Source organism: Cotesia glomerata, linkage group LG6 (assembly GCF_020080835.1).
Source record: "Cotesia glomerata isolate CgM1 linkage group LG6, MPM_Cglom_v2.3, whole genome shotgun sequence".
NCBI lineage: Eukaryota > Metazoa > Arthropoda > Insecta > Hymenoptera > Braconidae > Cotesia > Cotesia glomerata.
This window is the reverse complement of record NC_058163.1, coordinates 3,649,603-3,671,788: the sequence shown is the minus strand read 5'-3', so window position 1 is coordinate 3,671,788 and position 22,186 is coordinate 3,649,603. Positions and strand designations below refer to the sequence as shown.

The following is a 22,186-nucleotide window of genomic DNA, read 5'->3' as shown; positions in this document are numbered from 1 at the left end:
GTGAAAAAAATTCTTAAAATTATTAAATGTCTGCTAAATTAATTTTCATAAAATTTCTAAAATTGACAGCTGACAGCTAACTTCAAATCATAAAAAATTTTCAAAATGTCTACTATGATTTAAGTATTAAAAATAAATAATCTTTCAAATTTCTTCACAAACTTATCCAAAAATCATAAAATTAAAAAAATATCCACTGGTGCAATTTTTCTAAAACATTCTTCACAAATTAATTTCTTAAAAAAACAAAAATTAAAAATCAGCTGATTTCACTCTTAAAAAAAATTTAAAACTGCTTACCACCGGTCACGGCCATAAGATGTCAGCACTGTTAAAAAAACTACCTAAAGTTTCCCCAGAATTGGCAGCACTGAAAAAAAAACCCGCTAGGTGTCGCGTCGCTCTGCGACCTAGCCCCCACTTTTAAAAACCGCGCCACGCTATTGGTTCTTTCTCGCCATCGGGTTTGACCCCGCCCACCAGGTGGCCGTTCGAAAGTAGTAGTTGTGTAGTTTTCGTTACGACAGCCGCTGGTCTCTTCTAATATCATCACAAGAGAAAATCTCAAAACGTGTCGGCTAATAATGTAACATATTACTGGACTTTATTTCGAGTTTTTTTTTACCGCTCCAAGAATCCGAGCACCCATTAGATTAACCACCTGGTAACAATCTTAACCACCATTTACACTAAGATATTTTCCAACGACAACAGTTAAAAAAAAATAAATAACACTAATAATAATAATATTCATCAAAAGACCTTCAAAAAGTGTCGTCACATTTTTAACCTCCATTAATTGCAGTTTAAAAAAAAAAAAGTGTCAAGTGGTGGAAAAATTAAAAAAAAATATTTAACAAATAAAAAGTTTAAATTTATTTTGTTTTTTTTTGTAAATCTTCGGATAATTATTGTTAGTGATTAAAGTGTCAGCTGTGGTGAATAAAAAAATAAAAAAATAGTTTTTTTTTAACTCTTGCTGAAGATTTAAGAAAAAAATATCTAAGAAACTTTTTAAGAAATTAATAAAATTGTAAAATAGAAATGGCGGCGCTGGTGGCAGGTGTCCAGTATGGTTTGTCATCGCAAACCCATTTTTATGAAAATAAGTCATTGATATTCGTTAAATTAACGGACTCAGCTCATCGCGCAATCGAGGATTTTCTCAAAAATCGGGTAAGTTTTTTTCTTTGACTCTTTTTTTTATTTATCTGATAATTACTAACCTATTTTTAATTGCCCCACTTTCAGACTAGGAATTTATTGGTAAGCTAAGCTAGTTTAATTGATTATTGTTATTTAGGTAAAGATATTTATTTGTTAAGAATTGGGATTTTAGTTGATAAAATATTGAGTTAGCTCGAGAGAATTTTAAATATGGCCTGGACTCGGGTCCATATTTTAGCTATTGATAACACGTTTATCTGGATTTTGGTCTGTTGGTTTTTTGACAACTACGGGCTTTGGAATTATCGGGTTGGTATTTAATATTTAGCGAGAGAAAGTGAAAGGACACGTAGAAATCGTCAAAGGATTAATGTCCTTTTGGATAAAACTCGAGCATTCTCTTTTATTTGAGGCTAGGGGGCTCTGTCATGATTATCAGTGACAATGCAATCGTAGGTTTTAAGTTTCAGGGTAAATTTTAAGTCATTTGTTTTTAATTTTTACCAAAATCAATAATAATAAAGTTAGCCGACATTTTTTATTTTTTTATTTTGCTTAATTTATTAAATTATCACTAAAAAATATTTTTAAAAAATTGCACTTATAGTTTTTTAAGTTTTTAACAAATGAAAAAATTTTTTTGTAATAATTCTTTAATAAAAAATATCATAAAAATTTTTAGATGTCGGCTAACTTTATTTTCATTGAAAATCAAGTTAGCTGACTTTTCTAAATTTTTAGAAATTTTTTATCCAAAATATTTCAATTAAACAATTAAAAAAAAATATCACATGTTAAAAACTTGGAAAACTATAAGTGTAATTTTTTAGAAATGTCTTTTTAGTTGTAATTTGATTTAAAAAAAAAATCAAAAATTTTTAGACGTCTGCTAACTTCAGTGACAAATTTTTAATTATTTTTGTGAAGTTAAAAAATAATTTTTGATTTTTATTGAAGCTTTAAGAATTCTTAAAAATGATCAGATGTCAAATTTTAATGATATAGAAATTTATCAACTGAATATTTAAAAAAAAAATTTATAAAAATTGACAAAAACAGTCTGAATTTTTTTTGAATATTTTTTCATTATAATTTAATTATTTATTTGCAATTTTTAAATTATCAGATGTCAAATTTTAATGATAGAAATTTATCATCTGAATATTGAAAAAAGAATTTATAATTGAAAAAAAAAATCTGAATTTTTTTAGTAGAATTTAATTAATTGTTGGAAATTTTTAAATAATCAGATCTCAAATTTTGATGATACAGAAAATTATTACGTGAATGTTTTTAATTAAAAAAAAAAAAAAAAAAAAAACAATTTATAAGAATTTTACAGAAAATTGAAAAAAATATTCTTAATTTTTTTTTTATTAGAATTTAATTAATTGTTTAAAATTTTTAAATTATCAGATGTCAAATTTTAATGATTCAGAAATTAAAAAAAAAATTTATAAGAATTTTAAATAAATTAAAAAAATGTCTAATTGTTTTATTTAATTTTAAAAATTATCAGATGTCAAATTAAAATTGAAAAAAAATATTTTAAAAATTATATTCGTATTAATTTTCACTTGTGGAATTTTTTTTAAAATTAATTTATTTGCTTAAAAAAGTTTTTAAATATGTCAGTTGTCAAATTAAATAAAACTTTTTAAAAAATTTTATTTAAAGAAGATAAAAATTCTGAACCGTGATTTATATTCATAAAAAGTTATCAATAGATAAGATTTTTTGACAGATCACTTTTGGGTTGTGTTTAAATAAAGAAAGAATTTTCCTGGTGACGTCGGGTGATGATTCATATCGGATGTAGTGGGAAATATTAGTGTAGGTTAAATAATTCCTGATTTTTAAATTAAATTTTAGTTATTTTGCTAATTTATAAAAAAATTTTCTTGAAAAAAAAAAATTATTAATTTATTTTTTAATTTTTGAAGATTTTTTTAATTATAATAATTAAATAATTTTAATTATTGAGAAGAAATATAAAATTTTTAAAATTTTATACACATTTGTTTTATAATTTCATAAAAAACAAAGATTGTTTTTTTTTTTTTTTTTTTTTTTTTAATTATTTATTTAATTATCAAAGTAATTACAGATAAAAAATTTATGTAATTAAAAATTTTTATCTTCACTATCAATTATTAGAAATGATTTGCTTTTTTTTTAATTTTCATATTGATTTCTTGAAGAAAATTTAAAAAAATAATTCAACGCTGGAAATTTTAGAAAGACACATGTGGAAAATTAAGTAATATATCTTTCAGTAGACATTTTTAGAAAGTTTTTTTTATGTCCGAAGCCGGAAGACAAAAAAAAATAAATTTTAAATTCAGACTAAAAATTTTTTTATTATAATTTTGAAAAGTGTAAAAAAATTTTTTTGGTGATTTATTTTTCCTTGAAGAATTATTGAAAAAAACAAGTAATTTTTATCGCGTCAATCGCTTTCCGAGATAGAGAGCCCGAGATATCAAGCTCGGACATTCCGAATAATCAACGTTTATTCTAAATAATAATTATCTTATTGAATACTTGCGTAGTTTGTGTTTTTATTAAAAAACAATTCTGCTAATTTATGTGGGTTTAATTTTTTTAATGAATTATTTAAATTTAAAGATATAAGAATTTTTTAAAGAAGAAATTTATTTGTTTTAAGAGAAGAAATGTTTAAATTTTAGAAGAAAAATTCTTGATTAATAATTTGAGAAGAAATAAGAATTTTTTAAGTAAAAATTATTTATTTACTTAAGAAGAAATATGAGAATTTTTGAAGAAGAATTATTAATATTTAATTAAAGAAAAAATGTGAATTTATAATATAAAAAATATATTATTTATTTAAAAAAAAGAGATATAAAAATTTTTTAAGAAAAATTTTTAATCAATTATTTGAGAAGAAATTAGAATTTTGTAAAAAAAAAATTATTTATTTATTTAAGAAAAAATAAAAAAATTTTAGAAAAAAAAAATTCTTAATAATTTGAAAAGAAATAAAAATTAAAAAAAAAAAAATCTTTTAAGAAGAAGAAATTTTGAAATTAAAAAAAAAAATTCTTGAATATCAATCAATAAAGAAAAAATATTTTATTTAAGAAGAAATATGAAAATATCAAAAGAAAAAATTTTAATTAATGATTTGAAAAAAAATTAAAATTTTTGTAAGAAAAATAATTTATTTATTTGAAAAGAAATAAGAAAATTTCAGAAGAAATATTCTTAATCAATAATTTGAGAAGAAATGAGAATTAGAAAAAGAAACTATTAAAAAAGAAGAAATATTGAAATTTTAAAAGAAAAATTCTTGAATATCAATCAATGAAGAAAAAATATGAAAATTTCAGAGGAAAATTTCTTAATTGATAATTTGAGAAGAAATGATAATTTAAAAAAAAAAGATTTATGTATTTAAGAAGAAAAATTCTTAATCAATAATTTGAGAAGAAAATGAGAATTAGAAAAAAAATTATTAAAAAAGAAGAAATATAAAAATGACTAGAAAAGGAAAATTTTTTTTCACAATAAATGAATATATGTTAAAATTACATAATTGTTAATTGTGACAAGTCATAAAAATTATATGTATAATAAATGAGTTTGAAAAATAGATAAAGAGATAAACAAATGTACAAAGAAAAGGTATATTAGAAGTAAAGTAAATACATGACGATAATAATTTACGACGACAAAGCTAAGACAATACAGTGTTTTTGTTGTCAGTAGTAGTTGTAGTAGTACATCCATATCTTATTGATGTACGTGTTTGCAAAATATACCAACGAGAATTAGTTGCACGATATGATATACTATTTGACAAATTATTACCTAGTGTTTATCCTCCCACGTCGCGTGACTTTAATTTTATTTTAAGGAATTAGGTATTTATGATAATTGTTACTCTTTAAAACGAGAATTAAATATGTGTAACTTTTAAAAATATATATTGGAAAATTGTTATTATTAAAATTTTGATTGGGCACTGAAAAATTTTATCGAAACTTCGAGAAGACATTAACTTTATCGTCGACATTAATAACAGTTTATAATTACTGAACAAATAATTTTATAGGCATTTAATAAAAAAAAAAAAAAAAATTATTTTATTGTAATCATTGTTCGGTAAAAATAAAGTAATTATCGGAAATATTTTTTTAAAATTAATTGTTGAGAAAAAATTTAATTTTTTTTTTTTAAATCAAGGATTTTTTTTTGTTATTATTAATATTAATTCTAATTGTTTATTTAATTCTAAATTCTAGGATAACTATTGAAAATATGAAAAAATCACAAGAAATATTTTTTATATATAGAAAATTTTATCCTCTACAAAAAAGGGTCCTTATTTATTTTACCCTATCTATCTTTCTTTTGCCAAAATTTTAATTCAAAACTTAAAAATAAAGTTGTTAAACTTATCCATACACAGAAAAAAAAGGTTCAATTGAGCCAAGAAAATATTTTTCTTCTTAATAATTTTTTTAAGTGAAAAAAAAAATTTTTTTTGACTCAAGAAATTTCACTTATTCCAACAAAATTAATTCTCTTGGTTTAAGAAATATGTATCTTGATCCAAGAAAATTTATTTAAGACAAGAAAATCTTGTTGTTTTGAGAAAATTCAGCCTCTTGCTCCAAAAAAATTAGTTCTTGATAGAAGTAAATTTTCTTGTCTTGAGAAAATTTCTCTCTTGCTCCAAAAAATTAAATATGAAGATAGAAGTAAATTTTTATTGATTAATATGTCAAATAGGAAGATCAAATAATATTTCATCATTTTTTTCATTCAATATGTATAATTGCACGCTAAAATAATATAAAATAGGTATCGAATATTCAAGACAAAAATTTTTTCAAGGTGAGAAAATTTTTTTCTCAGCTGAAGAAGGTGGCGCTACTTCCCTAAAGTATCTAAAAATCTTGATCAAATATAAAAATTTATTGTATCAAGTATTTATAATAATTTGAATTACGAAAAAATTACTTCCACCAAGAATAGAATTTCAAGAAAAATTTTTATTTCGGACAACACAACTTCAGTCTTCCTTCAGGCACCTGAAAATTTTCTTGAGCCAAGAATTTTGTTCTCCAGTCAAGAAATTTTTCTTTCTGTGTAAGATTTTTCTTCGACACATTAGAGGTTTACACTCACATACACACACACCGACAGATATCCTCGTAGGAATATTAAGAACTAGTTCTTAGGACCTTAAAAATGTGAAGATCAGATTAGAACTTGATTTTCGAAAACTGGCATGGAACCAATGACCCCGATTTTTTTTTTTTTTTAATCATTCATTTGTAAAGCGAGAACTTAAAAATTTAGAAAAAGTAATCGTAGATGTGAAAAAACATTTATTACGATGCACAATGACGATAAAAATTACTGTAAGAAAAGTTAGAAAAAAAAAATTTTTTTTTCTTTTAAATTGTAGGAAATGACGTTAAAATATATCTTAGGAAGCTGAAAGAAATTTTTCTTTCTGTGTAGCTTTCAAAAGTTTAAAAAGCTGATTATGGCTAAAATATTAAAAATGCAACAAAATTATAAGAGATCTTTTGTATAGAAAATTCTATGCCCTACAAGAAAAGGTCCTTATCAATTTTATTGTATCTTCAACCCTTGGGCAAGAATTTAAAAATAAAAACTCAAATTTTCTCCGTCTCATATAACTAACAATTTTTATTTATATTTCTATTTATTTATTTATTAGATAAAAAAATATGAAGGTTATACATACATATTTTTCTTCTAAGCGGATACAAGTGATTAAATATTAATTGTACTAGAAGTTATAATAATAGTAATGTTATTGATAGTTTATTTTAGAATTTCAATTATTATAATTCCATTCGTTGATAAAAAAAATTTCAAAGCATAAATATTATTTTTAATGATTTTTTTTTATTTTTTTAAAATTAATTTTTTGAATTTTAATATAAATTTTTTTTATGAAAATTTCGCTAGTGAAAAAAAAAATTAATACATTTATTCTAATTATTTAAAACTTTTTTAAATTGATAATTTTTCTTATAAAAATTTATACAATTTTTTTCAAAGGTTTTAAAGTTAATTAAAAAAAAAAAATTACTTAATTTAAAAGCCATAATCTTGAACTAAAAAATACTTAAAATTTAGCCGACTCTAAAAAAAGAAAAAAAACTGTACAGATGTTAAAAACTCAGTCCCTTTAAACTGCTAAGCAAGTCAGGTATTATATTTTGGTCCTTGATTCTCATCCTCCTTTTCTATTGTATTGTCATTTCCCCTCAACTTTTCAAACTCCGAACAACTAATGCCCAAACACAAACTCCACCAGAACCAGCCTAAAAATCCACTATTATTATTATTGTTAAATATTACCGAGGAATATCGTCACAACACCACCGGGGTTGGTGTTCACTCCATTGAAATGCTTGCACATGTACACGAATTTCTTCACCCGAATTCGCCTCCCCTTCACTAATATCACCAGCTGTCCGTCCAATGACCTGCCGAACTTAAAAAATACCCACAGGTTTTTTTTTAGTTTTTAAACTCCAAACTCGTTTAATGTTAAAATTAAATCGACAAATTTATTGAAATAATTAATTGAGACCATGAGTAAATTAGAGTTTTTGTTATTTTATTTCTGTGATTTAAATTTGTGCTTAAGGGTTAAAGATACGGTAAAATTGATAAGGACCTTTTTTGTAGAAAATATAATCTTGCATAAAAAAGATCCCTTGTAAATTTTTAGTATCTTCAATATTTCAGCCATAATTAGCGTCTTAAACTTTTGAAAACTATGAGAACTAGAAATAAATAATATTTTTCTTTATTAAATAATGATTATTATTAAATTGCACTGTACTTTTTTAACTAGGGTAGAAGTACCGTTTTTGGCCACCTTAGCAGGATTTTTGGCCAGTTAACATTTGAATTAATTTATAAAAAATTATAATATTATAACTATATTTTTGTTGAGTTTTAAAAAATTTATAATGAAACAAATTGAGTTTGTAATGGTATATTAATATAAATTCATTGCTATCGTTTATTTAAACAATAAATGGCCATAAACGGTACTTCTACCCTATTGACATTTTTAAAGATATAAGCTCATCCTGATGTTACACTCAAGAGCTTTCATTTGAGTACCCACATGCATTTTTGACATATTTTTCATATATACATATATATAATATATATAAATATATATATATATATATATATTCATATATATGTATATATATAAAATAAATGAAAAATTGATGTAGGTACTCAAATGAAAGGTCTTGAGGAGTGTAATATCAGGATGAGCTTATATCTTGAAAAATGTCAATAGTTCACAAGATACAAAGTCATTTCTTAATTATATATCTAGAGATAGAGAATTTTCGAATGCAGCCTAAATAAATTTTTCCGAACCTAATTTATATGTACGTAAACTTCAAGTATCATGTCGTCTTATGTATCGTGTCTAAAACCCTGGTTTACTGCTTGTAACATTAAATGTTACTAGCAACTTTGCTTTATTAAATAATGACTTTTGTTCAATTGCACTGTACTTTCTTAAATATTGACATTTTTAAAGATATAAGCACATTCTGATGCTACACTCATCAAGAGCTTTCATTTGAGTACCCACATGCATTTCGATATATTTTTCATATATTCATATATATAATATATAAAAATATATGAAAAATAGATGTGGGTATTCAAATGAAAGGTCTTGATGAGTGTAACATCGGGATGAGCTTATATCTTTAAAATTGTCAATAGTTTACAAGATACAAGGTCATTTCTTAATTATGTTTCTAGAGATAGAGCATTTTCGAATGCAGTCTAAATACTTACCATAATAAATTGACTATTGGTGAGAATAATATGAAACCTTGAAAAGGCACTCCTCCAGGTCAAGATTTTTCCAACAATAGCAAATTTAAGCATAAAAACCCATTTTATTATATAAATACAATTACCACAAAATTTTGCTTATTCTCTTAATAATATAGATAACTTCATTTTTTAATTTAAAATTCAAATTTTGAAGAAAGAATCAGAGATAGGGCAAAATTGGCAAGGACCTTTTTTTGTAGAAAATATAATTTTCTATAAAAAAAGATTTCTTATAGTTTTTTCGTATTTTCAATATTTGATCCAAAATTTAGAAGTTTAACTTAAAAATTTAAAATTTAACTAAACTAATTTTCAATTTGTTAAGAATAATATTCTAAAGTATTAGATATTTTTATTACAAAGTTCTAAAATTTGGAATTTCTTAATTTCAAAAATTTTCCCAATTACCTGAAGCATTCATTACTTTTATTGTCTAGGGATTAGTATTTATTGCGTCTCAAAATTCTCATTACTGTCAAGTTATTGTAAGTGGATTGTAAATACAGGGTTTAGAAAATAAGTAGATTTTTTTTTGTTTGTTATAAGCCTGCCGAGCATAGAAATTCAAAGCTTTTGAATGGTCAATAAATTTAGAAATCTCTAATTTGAATAAATTACGGCCTTTAAATGCGCTTAAAATGATTTACGAATTGGAAGTAAATTTTGAAATCAAAACACGGTTAGGATTGAAATATTCTACGAAAATTCTCAACTTTTAACAAAAACAATAAAAATAAATACTTGAGTTATATATCACTTTTAATTTACTTATATTGATGGCAAAATAATGATTAAATTTCAAAGTTGTGTATCGATTTCATTAATCCACCACGAAGTGGACGCGTGATTACGCGCCGGTACAAACAGAAACTATGGGGTTGCGCAATCAACCAGATTTCTCCCGATTACTCTATAATATTCTCCTCGAGCATTAAAAAATAAAGAAATTACAAATTAAATTAACTTTAATAATGGCCAATAAAAGAAAAATTTTTTACTGCAAATAAATAATAAATTATTTATTTAAAAATTTTTTTTTCTTGCTTAATATATTAGAATGAAAATAAAATTGTGTAAAAACGCATTTATACATAAAGAAACGCAAAAAAGCGTGAAAGAATTAGTAATATGTAATTAAAATGCATGACAAATATTTACTGTTGAATAATATATATTATAAAATTATTTTATTATTAATGTAAACATTAAAAAATTCCTGCAAAAAAAAAATTTTTTAATTTTAAATTAAATTTAAAATTTCCCGCGAATTTTAAATTTCGCGCCAAAACATGCGCACGCATCTCACCGGCCATTTTGTCGAGAAATACTCCACGAAAGGTGAAAATTGAAAATTTAGCTATATTTCAACGAATTACTGTTAATAAATTTTTTTTTTAATAATTATTGACGTGTGACTATTGCGTTTAATTTTAAAAATTTTTCGAGATTTAATTGGTACATATTATGAAAAAAAAAAATAAATTCTTGAAAATTAAACCATATCTAGAAGAAAAAAAAACGTTTTTTTTTTTTTTATTATCTATAATTAACATTAAAGATAATTAACACTAATTAACACTAATAGCTTGTTCATACTTAGTCTATTAACTCATATACAGAAGAAAAATAAAAACGTTTAATTATTACAAAATAATATTTTTTTTTTTTGTTTTTTCGTTTTCCTACAGAAGTTTATCAATTTTTTTCATCAATAATAATAATAATATTAAGAATAATAATGAGTGAAGGTATTGTGTAAAAGATAGATTATTATTGAAGAAAAGGAGAGAGGAAGAGAGAAAGGTCGAGACACTCAAGAGACGCCGACGACCTTCATCCAATCGATCTCGTCTTATTATTCTTAAGCCATAAATACTATACGGATTTACACCTTTTTCATATCTATCTATTTGCTTATTTGTTAAAACAATCTACTTATACTCTTCGAGAAGTCAAAAATATTACAAAAAATAATTTAAAACTTCAATGTTGCCATTTTTAAAATCATAAAGGTAAAAAAATTAATCATAAGTGAAAAAATAAATATACATATTTTAATTATTATTAAATTTATTAATTTAATTGATAATACAAATTTTAAATACATTAATTAAAGTAATATCAAATTTCGAAATATTTAGACACTAAAAAATTTTTTGTTGATCATTTAACACTCTTGTGTGTTGATTTGGGAGAATTGACACAAAAAAGTATTAAATTTACACACAAAAGTGTAAAATATTCATCAAAAAAATTTTTAACTCAATTTTTTGTCTCGACATTATTTACTGTGCGAGTTTGGTTTTGAATTTTAAATTTCCCGCCGTTTTAGGCCTTTTTAAAGGAATTATACTGCTACGCCACCTTCTGGTGATGTTTATCAATACTCCGAAAATTAAAATAAGCGTTTTCACTGGTAAAATTAAAGTATAATTAAAAAAACAACAATATTGCTTTCATTTTTTGGAAAAAAGCAATATTGTCAATAAAAAGTTTTCTTAATAATTTAATAATTATTTTAAGCGTTTAATAATAATAGTACAGATTCAAAATTGTCTAAATACACAACAGTGTGATTAAATTTTCATAATATTAAGTTAGTTTTTGAATTTCTCGCTGTATTTGCCCTTTTTAAAAGAAATAAATTGCCACGCCACCTTCTGGTGATGTTTATCAACACTACAAAAATTAAAATAAGAGTTTTCACTTGTAAAATGCATGTATAATTAGAATAACAGCATTAATTTTTTAGAAAAAATGCTATATTGTCAATAATAAATATTTTTAATAATTTATTAATTATTCTTAACGATTAATAATAATATAATTTTAAAATTGTTCAAATACACAACAGAGTTATTAAATTTTCATTTTCTTAAGTTAGTTTTCGAATTTCCCGCCGTTTTTGACTTCTTTAAAAGAAACATACTGCCACGCCACCTTCTTGTGATGTTTATTAACGCTAAAAAATTAAAATAATTGTTTTTATTTTCAAAATGGATGTATAATTAGAAAAACAGCATCAATTTTTTAGTCAAAAAGCTATTTTGTCAATAATAAGTGTTTTGAATAATTTATTAATTATTTTAAGCGTTTAATAATAATAATATAAATTTAAAATTGTCTAAATACACAGCAGTGTTATTAAATTTTCATATTCTAAAGTTAGTTTTTGAATTTCCCGTCATTTTTGGCCCTTTATAAAAGAAATATACTGCCACACCACCTTCTGGCGATGTTTATCAACACTCAAAAAATTAAAATAAGTGTTTTTAGGTGTAAAATGAATCTAAAATTAAAAAATTACAATTAATTTGATGTAGAATAGCCTAAATTTAACAATCTAAAAATAATTTTAATAAATACAATAATTATTTTAAGCATTTAATAAAAATAACGGAAAAGGATAATAATATTGGGAGTAAATTCTGAAAATACTTAAATCGATAACAGCAAAAGGTCGTCGTCACCGGCGTCTCGCCTTTGTCAACCCTCCATTCAACCCTCATCCCTTATCTGTCTTTATCTTATTCTTTCTCAAAGTCTCTGCTCGCAACTTATCCTTTCATTTTCTACATATACATATATAAACCGAGTCTAGACTTAAATTTAAAATTTTGACTGAGCCATAACATTACCACTAAATTTAACAGCTATAAAAATATTATGGATAATTCCATTAATGTATTGATAAAATTAATTACCAAATAAGCGTTGTTTTTTTCGAGAAAATTTACACGGAGAAAAAAATATCGTTAGAATAAGGGTACGTATCGTTATTCTGACTATACGCCGTATAGTCATTTTTTTAGAGATATACGCTGTATAGCCAATTCAGCTATACAGGGGATCATCAAAATGACGATCCATATCATTATTTTAGCGTTACATTAAGTTAATTCAACTATACAGATCCTCACGTTAACAAAACAGTTGCCTGTTTTGACGAAACTACATATATTGTCAAAAGCTATACTCTGTATGCTTAAGTCAAACAAATGAATCCTTAAATCAGCAATCCGGATCGTTATTTTAAGGAATAGAAACGTCATTTGAGGATACGTTGGATAGTCATTTTAACAGTATTTTTTTTCCGTGTATCAATAAAAAATACATAATTTGTTTACATAAGTGTAACAATAAATCTTGTACAAAAAACGCTAATTATTAAAGTGTGGGTTTTCTTTTGTACATGTTTAATATTTATAATTAAAAGTGATAAATGGACATTGATGTTAAATGTTGAAACAGTTAAAATAATATCTAATTCACTTATAGAACATGAGTGTTTCAAAAGAAAAATAAATATATATTTTTTAATTTGTAATTGTAATTACACGGTGATGTGCAGCTACTTTGATGGATCGTGTTTTTAATCTAATGGAATTCTTATGGGTCTTTTTATTAGTTATCGAATAAATTAATAATAATTATGAAGACTTTCTATCCGGAATCATAGACGTGTAATAGAATTAATAAATTTAATGTATTAATGATTTTTAATAATAGTAATAATAATGATTTGGAATTAATATTAATAAGAAATTTTACTGATCCATTGAAATTTAATTAAGTCATTGAAAATCTATTAATAGAAACTTCCATTAATTCATTATTACTCTATTATCAATAAAAATTTCAATTATACAACAGAAAATTCCATTAATCCATTACAATTATACTATTAATAGAAAATTTCAATAGTTCATTGAAATTCTATTGTTAATAGAAATTTCCAATAAAATAGTCCATTAAAATTCCATTAATCCATTAAAATTTTATTATTAATAGAAAATTTCAATAATCCATTAAAATTCTATTTTATTAAAAATTTATTTTATTCTATTCTATTAATTTCCATTGAAATCCTATAGTTTGTTGATTTTTTTAGGTTCATTAGAATCCTGTTATGAATTAATTTTTTACTAGTCTATTAAAATTCCATTATTTACAAAAAAATTCCATTAATTCTTAGAAATTCTATTAATGATAAAAAAGTTTTTTAATTCATTGTAATTGTACTGAAAAAAAAAAAAAAAAACTAATTCATAAACAATTCATTTTTAATAGAAAATTCTATTAATCTAATAAATTCTATTATTAATAAATGATATTATTAGCCTATCAAACTTTTTTTATTGCATTGTTATATAAAAAAAATTCTATTAGTCCATTCAAATTCCGTTCTTAATGAAAAATTCTATTAATTCCTTCCAAATTATAATATTAATGAAAAATTATACTGGGCCATTAAAATTATAAAATTGATACAAAATTTCATTAATCCATTAAAATTATATTATGAGTATATAATTCTATTGATCTATTAAAAATTCTATTACAAATAAGAAGATCCATTTAAATTCTATTGTTGATGGATAATCCCTCTATTCTATTAAAATTTTATCATTAAAGAAAAAAATCTAATAATTCGTTTGAATTCTATTATTAATGGAAAAAATCTATTAATCCTTGAAAATTTTATTAGCAGAAAATTTCATTAATCCATTAAAATTCGATTATTAATGAAGAATCCTATTGGTTAGTTACAATTCTATTATGAGCATATAATTCTAATAATCTATTTACAATTCTGTTACAATTAGAAAGATCTAATTTAATTCTATGGTTAATGGATAATTCCTTTAATCTAAAAAAATTCTATTGCTAATAGAAAATTCCATTAGTTAGTTAACATTCTGTTATTAATGGAATATTCTATTAATTCTCAATTTTATCATTAGTAGAAAATTCCATTAATTGAATATCATTCTATTATGAGCATATGATTCCATTAAAATTTTATTATAATTAGAAAGATCTATTTAAATTCTATTATTAATAGAGAATTCCTTTAATCTACAAAAATTTTATTATTAAAAAAAAATTCCATCAATTCTGAATTCTATTAATGGAAAAATCTACTAATCCTTGAAAATTTTATTATAAGTAGAAAATTCCATTAATCCATTAAAATTCGATTATTAATGAAGAATTCTACTGGTTAGTTAAAATTCTATTATGAGCATATGATTCTATTAATCTAGTTACAATTCTGTTATAAATAGAAAGATCTATTTAAATTATATTGTTAATGGATAATTCCTTTAATCTAATAAAATTCTATTACTAATAGAAAATTCCATTAGTTAGTTAACATCAAAAATTTTATCTTTAGTAGAAAATTCCATTAATCCATTATAATTCTATTATGAGCATATGATTCCATTTAAATTCTATTATTAATAAAAAATTTCATAAACTCATTGAAATTCTATTGTTATTAAATAATTCGATTACTTGACTAAATTAATTATTATTAAATTTTCCAAATAACACGGAAAGTTAATTAATAAAAAAAATTATTTTTTTTTTTCCAGAATAAGACAAGTAACCGGCCTACGATCCAGTTCCTGGAAAACGAAGGAGTAAGTACATACCAAACTCATCTAATAATATAAAATCATACGTCATATATAATTACATCCAATAACAATAATAATAATAAGAGTAATGATGATAATAATTGTTGTTCTGCTTATTGAAATCGTCGAGTTATTTGAAACTAAATTTGAATGTGAGGGAAAAAAAGTGAGAGCTCTGAGGCCGTTAGCCAGACTGAGAAAAAAATATATAAGATCTTTTCTTCGAGAGTACCAATACAAATAATGTAGTACATATTATACCTATAGCTCACAGCATATAGTATCATTACCATTATCATTATCATTACTATTATTATTATTACTGTATGTATATAGTACGTATACATTAAATACATTGAAAGCGTAATGTACGTGTATAACAAAGTTCACTTGGTGTTTCGTTGCCCCTTCTCTTTAATTGTCTTGTATTTGTCAGTGAAGGCGATCGAGGACGTCTGACAAGGTTATACCATTTTCACTACACTTTACGCAAACTTTTTTCTCTTTGTTTCTTAATAAATTTTTTAAATACGCATTAGAATTTTACTTATTTTTTTTTTAATCTTAAATATAATTTTTTTTTCAATCTTGTTTCAAATTTTTAATAAATTTTCTTAAAATGAGTAAATTTAAAAATTTGGAATGATTAGTTCAAATTTTAACCAAAATATGGCGCCTTTTCTCGCAGGAAAATTTTCAATGTTAAAAACCTGTAGAAAAAACTTAATTTATAGTAGTCGTCCTTGTTTTGAGTGGTTAATTTTTTTTTTCTCCATTCTAATAAAGTTCGAGTCAATCAACTCTTGTTTACTTCGCAGTAGCGAAATTTATTATTATTATTATTAAAGTGGCTATAACTCTTGAAATATTGAGTCTACACAGAAAAAAAGGTTCACTTGAGCCAAGAAAATATTTTTCTTTCTAATTATTTTCTTGAGCGAAAAAAAAATTTTTTTCTGACAAGAAATTTCACTTATTCCAACAAAATTAATTCTCTTGCTTTAAGAAATACGTATCTTGATTCAAGAGAATGTATTTAAGTCAAGAAAATCTTGTTGTTTTGAGAAAATTCAGCCTCTTGCTCCAAAAAATTTAGTTCTTGATAGAAGAAAATTTTCTTGCCTTGAGAAAATTTCTCTCTTGCTCCAAAAAATTAAATATAAAAATAGAAATAAATTTTCATTAATATTTTTATTGATTAACATGTCAAATGGGAAGATCAAATAATATTGAATCATTTTTTTTCATTCAATATGTATAATTGCACGCAATAATTTGAATTAAGAAAAAATGACTTCCACCAAGAAAAATTTTTACTTCGGCCAACACAACTTCGGTCTTCCTTCAGACACCCTACAAATTTTCTTGAGCCAAGAATTTTGTTCTTCAATCAAGAAATTCTTCTTTCCGTGTACTGTAGGTCTGTCTTCAATTTTTTAGGAGATATAGAGACTTTAGTGTTGAATTAATGAAAATAGAAAATTTATGCAAAGTTTTTGAAAAAAAAATTTTTAAATACAAAAATAAGCATTAAATTTTTGAATTTTTGAATGCAAAATATTATAATAACACTTATGATAAACACCCGTATGTGTTAGTAATTATATTCTTATTATCTTAATTGCAAGGTCGGATTCCCGCATCTAAGTACCTTGACGCAATTATATTTATTTATAGATTTATAAATTTTTGTCAAATTTCATTGAAGAATATTCATTAAATTTCAAACAAAGTCTCAGTTTCTAAACACAATAAAATTTTTTTAGCTCCTAACAATGTCATAATTATTAAATAATTTTTCAATCGTTAGCCTTTTCCACTTGAATAAAACTTGACATTTAAAATAGTTGAAGTGAAAGTATTTGATAAAATAATTAATTCAAAAAATTAAAACGATGCGTACTTTTTCTTTTTTTTTTACCAGTCATTGCCGCTGACTAGCTCAAATGAAATTTATATATTTATATAAATATACTAAAAATAATAATTAAATAAATTGGCGAATGAAAAATGATGTCGTTATTTCCGCTCTTACAACGACTTAAACGGCCTTGGAATTTTTTACAGTAAAAATATCCACTAAGAGAAATAAATAATCTCCTTTTTGTACCTAAGGTCATATCGAGATGAATAAATATTATAAATTTAATATAATTAATCTTAAAGTTTAAAAACAAACAATTTTTATTTACCATCGCCATCACGCTATATTAATTTTCATATAATTAGATTCTTATGTATAAAGTTAAAGTTTAAACACATTTTTATTAAGCAATATATGTATTTATTCTTCCAAATGTCACGTTACATCAATCTATCGATTTGTCTTGAGAAATCAGCTGCATTAAATCCATAAAAAGTCAAATTATATAAATAACACTTTTAACAGCCCATAATTTAAATTTTAAATTTCCCGCTTTTTTTAAATTTAAATTTCCCGCATTTTTTAAATTTCAATTTCGCGCCCTTTTTAAATTCAAACTGAACAGCTGTTCAAAGTTGTAATGGCGGTCACCGGTTTTAACACAAAAATGTTGATAACTCCGAAACTAATGACCCGTTTTGTACACAATTTTGTGTGGACCTTAAATTTACGCCGTTGAATCTTTAAAAAAAATAATTGAGCAAATCGGATATGTATATCGCAACTTATTGCACTTTCAAATTATCTTCTAAAAAGCTTTTATGTTTTTCGATTAATATTTAGTAAAATTTACGAGTAAAAATTGGTAAATAATGTAATAAAGTGATAATTTATGAAAAATTCGATAAAGTTTGACAATCGTCAATATTAGAGGCAATAAAAAATGAACGAGCCCTCGATGGCTACTCACGAAGCAAAGTAAAGACTACTTTGTACACGGTGTATTCATACTTTGAGAAAGTGACGTAGGTCAGGAAACTCGCTTACACGCTCGTACAAATCCCAGCGAAAAAAACGGTATTAAAAAATAAAAAGTTATTCAGAGTAAGCTGAGAAAAAACGAGGGGGTAACTACTCGGCAGTCTGTACTCGTGCTTGTATTATACCTATAATGTGTAATATAGATTCTCTGTGAGCTGTGAGTTCCCAGTGGTGAGTATGAGGTTATAGAGTTACTTGAAAGTGCTCCGGTACATAGATATAAGTATAAATATATAATAAAACGGGTATATAAAAGCAGAGGGTGAGTTTCAGGTGGTCGTTAATGTTGAGAGGATGAACGGGAAGTTGAATATCCATAAATAGACTATATATGGATAAAATAACAGTCGGGCTTACCGATTTTTTTATTTTCGCTTGAAAAACTTTTTTTTCGAATCTAATGAACCGAATTTATTTAAAAGCTGCTTGAAATATTCAGATTTTTACGCTAATCGTTTTACAACTTAGTTTTTTTTTAAGAATCATTTTTTTGTCAATAAAATAGTTTTTTTAATGATTAGTCAAAAATAGCGCTGAAATTGAACGGGATATGACGTACATAGATGGCGTTAGTAAGCGTGCGAAATTTAAAATTTGATTTTAAGTTCATCAAATTTTATATTTTTTTAAAACAAATTTAACAAAAATTAGCAACTAAGGTACAAAAAAATTAACGCTGAAACACAATTTTGGATCCTAACGTTGGCAGTAAAGGATATGACGTACATAAATGGCGTTAGTAAGCCCGCGAAATTCAAATTTTGATTTTTACATCAAATTTAAAGCTTAATATTTTTTTTAAGCAAATTTAAGAAAAATTAGCGATTGAAGTACAAAAAAATTAACGCTAAAATGAAATTTTGGATCCTAGCGTTGGCAGTAAAAGATATGATATACATAGATGGCGTTAGTGAGCGCGCGAAATTCAAAATTTAATTTTAAGTAAATCAAAATTAAATTTAATATTTTTTTTAAACAAATTTAACAAAAATGAGCAATTAAAGTTAAAAAAAATTAACGATAAATCTAAATTTTGGATTCTAATGTTAGCAGTAAAAGATATGACGTACATAGATGGCGCATAAGTAACCGCGCGAAGTTTAAAATTTAAATTTTTTAATGAAAAAGAAGAAAGAATTTTATAATAAAATGGTGCACATTTCAGCGAAAAAAATTGAAATTAAAAGTAAAATATTTAGAGCCTTTATATTGTCAATTCACAAAATAACGTACATAAATGGCAAGTTAGTAAGCGCGCGAAATTTAAAAGGCAAAATAAAATTTTTATCATTTCAAACATGTTAACAATTAAGTTAGCTGAAATCTTAAAAATTTTTATAATATTTTTTATGGGTGAAAATTATTACAAACAAAAAAAAAAAAGTTGATTTGTAGAAAATTTGAAAAAATAATTTTTAGTTCTACTTTAATAAATAAAGAAAATTAAAGAATAAAAAATGTCGGCTAACTTTATTATTATTATAAATTAGTTTCTTTAAAAATAAAAAAAAATGTTTGACACAATATCGAATAATTGAGTCTAAAAATAGAAACAAAATAAAAAACTGATATCCGTTAAAAAAAGAAACATATAAACTCCAATATATAATAATCGAGCAGAGAAAGTAATCTGTATTCAGAATTAAATTCAGTATTCCGTGTAGCATAATATAAGCAGCTGGCTCGCCATTGTGTCGCAATGTTCTACTCTAACTTGTTCGCTCGATATACAACGGCTCGTCTTTCTCAATTCGGCTTTTCTTGCCTATGGTTTTTTTTTTTTGTATTTATTTTTTTTTGTATTTATACGTACACATAAAAACCCTCAAGCCCCCGAGAGTTCTCATGCCAATAGGGCGATTTCACCCTTTGCCTAATTAGCGCAATGCCGTTTGGATTTAAAGTTCTAGATATTTTAATAAAAAAGAAATTCAAACATAATTACAATTTTTGAACGTCAATAAATATTTTTAATTTTTTATTAAAAGAAGAAATAGCGAAGCTTTAAATGGTAGAAAACAGTGCTTTTATGTAAACCTTGAGACTAGATCCGGATTCTTGTTTCTCAGTGGGGGCATCTTGTATCTCAATACATTGTACAGACATATACATACAAATATAAATATATATAAAATAGAGAGAGAAGGAAAGAACACCTGACCAGTGAGCAGAGTGACGTGTGGTTTATAGACGCACATGGCGCTCTACTCTTACATCTTACGGTGTAAACTCAAGTTAACACACATGTAACATGTATACATTCATATATAAATATATAAATATATATGTATGAGCAAGAAGTATAAAAGAGAGGACAAGAAACGACCAACTGCTGGTTAACTGACTACTGCTCCGGCGAAAGTGTTCTCGTGTTACACTCAACGACCCTCGTGGTCTTATTATATATTAGAACATCGCCATTTTATTCAATCATCTTTTTTTATAAATAGATTTTGGATGTATTGGTTAATTAAATTTTTTAAAGAATTTGAACTAAACAAAATCAATTTTAAGGAATTAATCTCTTCTGGAGAAAATTTCAGCGTTTAAATAGTGTAGATATTAGAAAATATAAAAAATTTAAGGTCTAGATAGTTTAATAAGGTTTGAGAAAGATTTTTTTAGAGGAAAATCCGCACTTTTAACCGAAAGAACACCTTTTTCATGTATAGTTCGGGAATTTTATACTAGCGCCATCTTACGGAATTTTTGAGATCTAAATTAGGAAGAAAGTTGAATTAAAACTTTGAAAATTTATATTTTAATTTAGGCTTCCATTTTTTGTAAGAAAATTTATTTTAATTACTTATAATTAATAAGGAATTCGAAGTTAATAAAATCAATTTTGAAGAATAAATCTCTTCTAGAAAAAATTTCTGAGTTTAAATGGTGTAGATATTAGGAAAAATAAAAAATTTAAGGTCTAGATAGGTTAATAAAGTTAATAAGGTTTGCGAAAGATTTTTTTAGAGGAAAACCCGTACTTTTAACTGACAGAACGCTTTTTTTAAGTATAGTCACAGGAACTGCATACTAGCGCTACCTTGCGGAACTTTTAAGGACTAAATTAGGAAAAATAACAGAATAAAAAGTTCATAAAAGATTTAAAATATAGTTTAACAATTAAAAATATTATTGAATTAATTAATAATTAAAATTTTGGAAAATTTATATTTAAATTTAGGCTTCCAATTTTTGTAATAAAATTTATTTTAATCACTTGTAACTATTAAGAAATTTGAACTAAATAAAATCAATTTTAAAGAATTAATCTCTTTTGGAGAAAATTTGGGGGTTTAATTGGTGTAGTCTTTATAAAAGAAATAGAAATTTAAGGTCTAGTTAAGTTACTAAGGTTTGCGAAAAATTTTTAACGGAAAACCCGCACTTTTAATGTATAGAACGCCTTTTTCATGTATAATTACAAGATTGTATACTAACGCCATCTTGCGAAACTTTTAAAAACTATACTAGGTAAAAGAGTAGAATTAAAATTTCATAAAAGATGTAAAATATAGTTTTACAAATAAAAAAATTTATGAAATAATAAATAAATAAAATTTTAAAAATTTCTATTTGAATCTAGGCTTCCAATTTTTGTAATAAAATTTATTTTAATTACTTGTAATTATTAAGGAATTTGAACTAAATAAAATCAATTTTAAGGAATTAATTTTTTCTGGAGAAAATTTCAGGGTTTAAATAGTGTAGACATTTGAAAAAATAAAAAATTTAAAGCCTAAATAAGTTAATAAGGTTTAAGAAAGTTTTTTTTAGCGGAAAACCCGCACTTTTAACC

The 22,186-nt window shown here is 24.0% G+C and overlaps 1 protein-coding gene across 2 annotated transcripts in view; it reads left to right on the top strand.

Moving 5' to 3' along the window:
* Nucleotides 1–22,186, top strand: part of LOC123266517 (RNA polymerase II elongation factor ELL) — a 57,092-nt gene that overhangs the window by 1,581 nt on the left and 33,325 nt on the right. The window contains exons 2-3 of one of the 2 annotated variants that reach the window (XM_044730798.1): nt 1,043–1,176; nt 15,438–15,485. In XM_044730798.1, the coding sequence (XP_044586733.1) occupies nt 1,045–1,176; nt 15,438–15,485 (180 nt within the window). In that variant the 5' untranslated portion in view covers nt 1,043–1,044. Of the gene's footprint in view, nt 1–482; nt 1,177–15,437; nt 15,486–22,186 lie in introns of those variants that run through there. The other variant, XM_044730797.1, reaches the window with a different exon arrangement.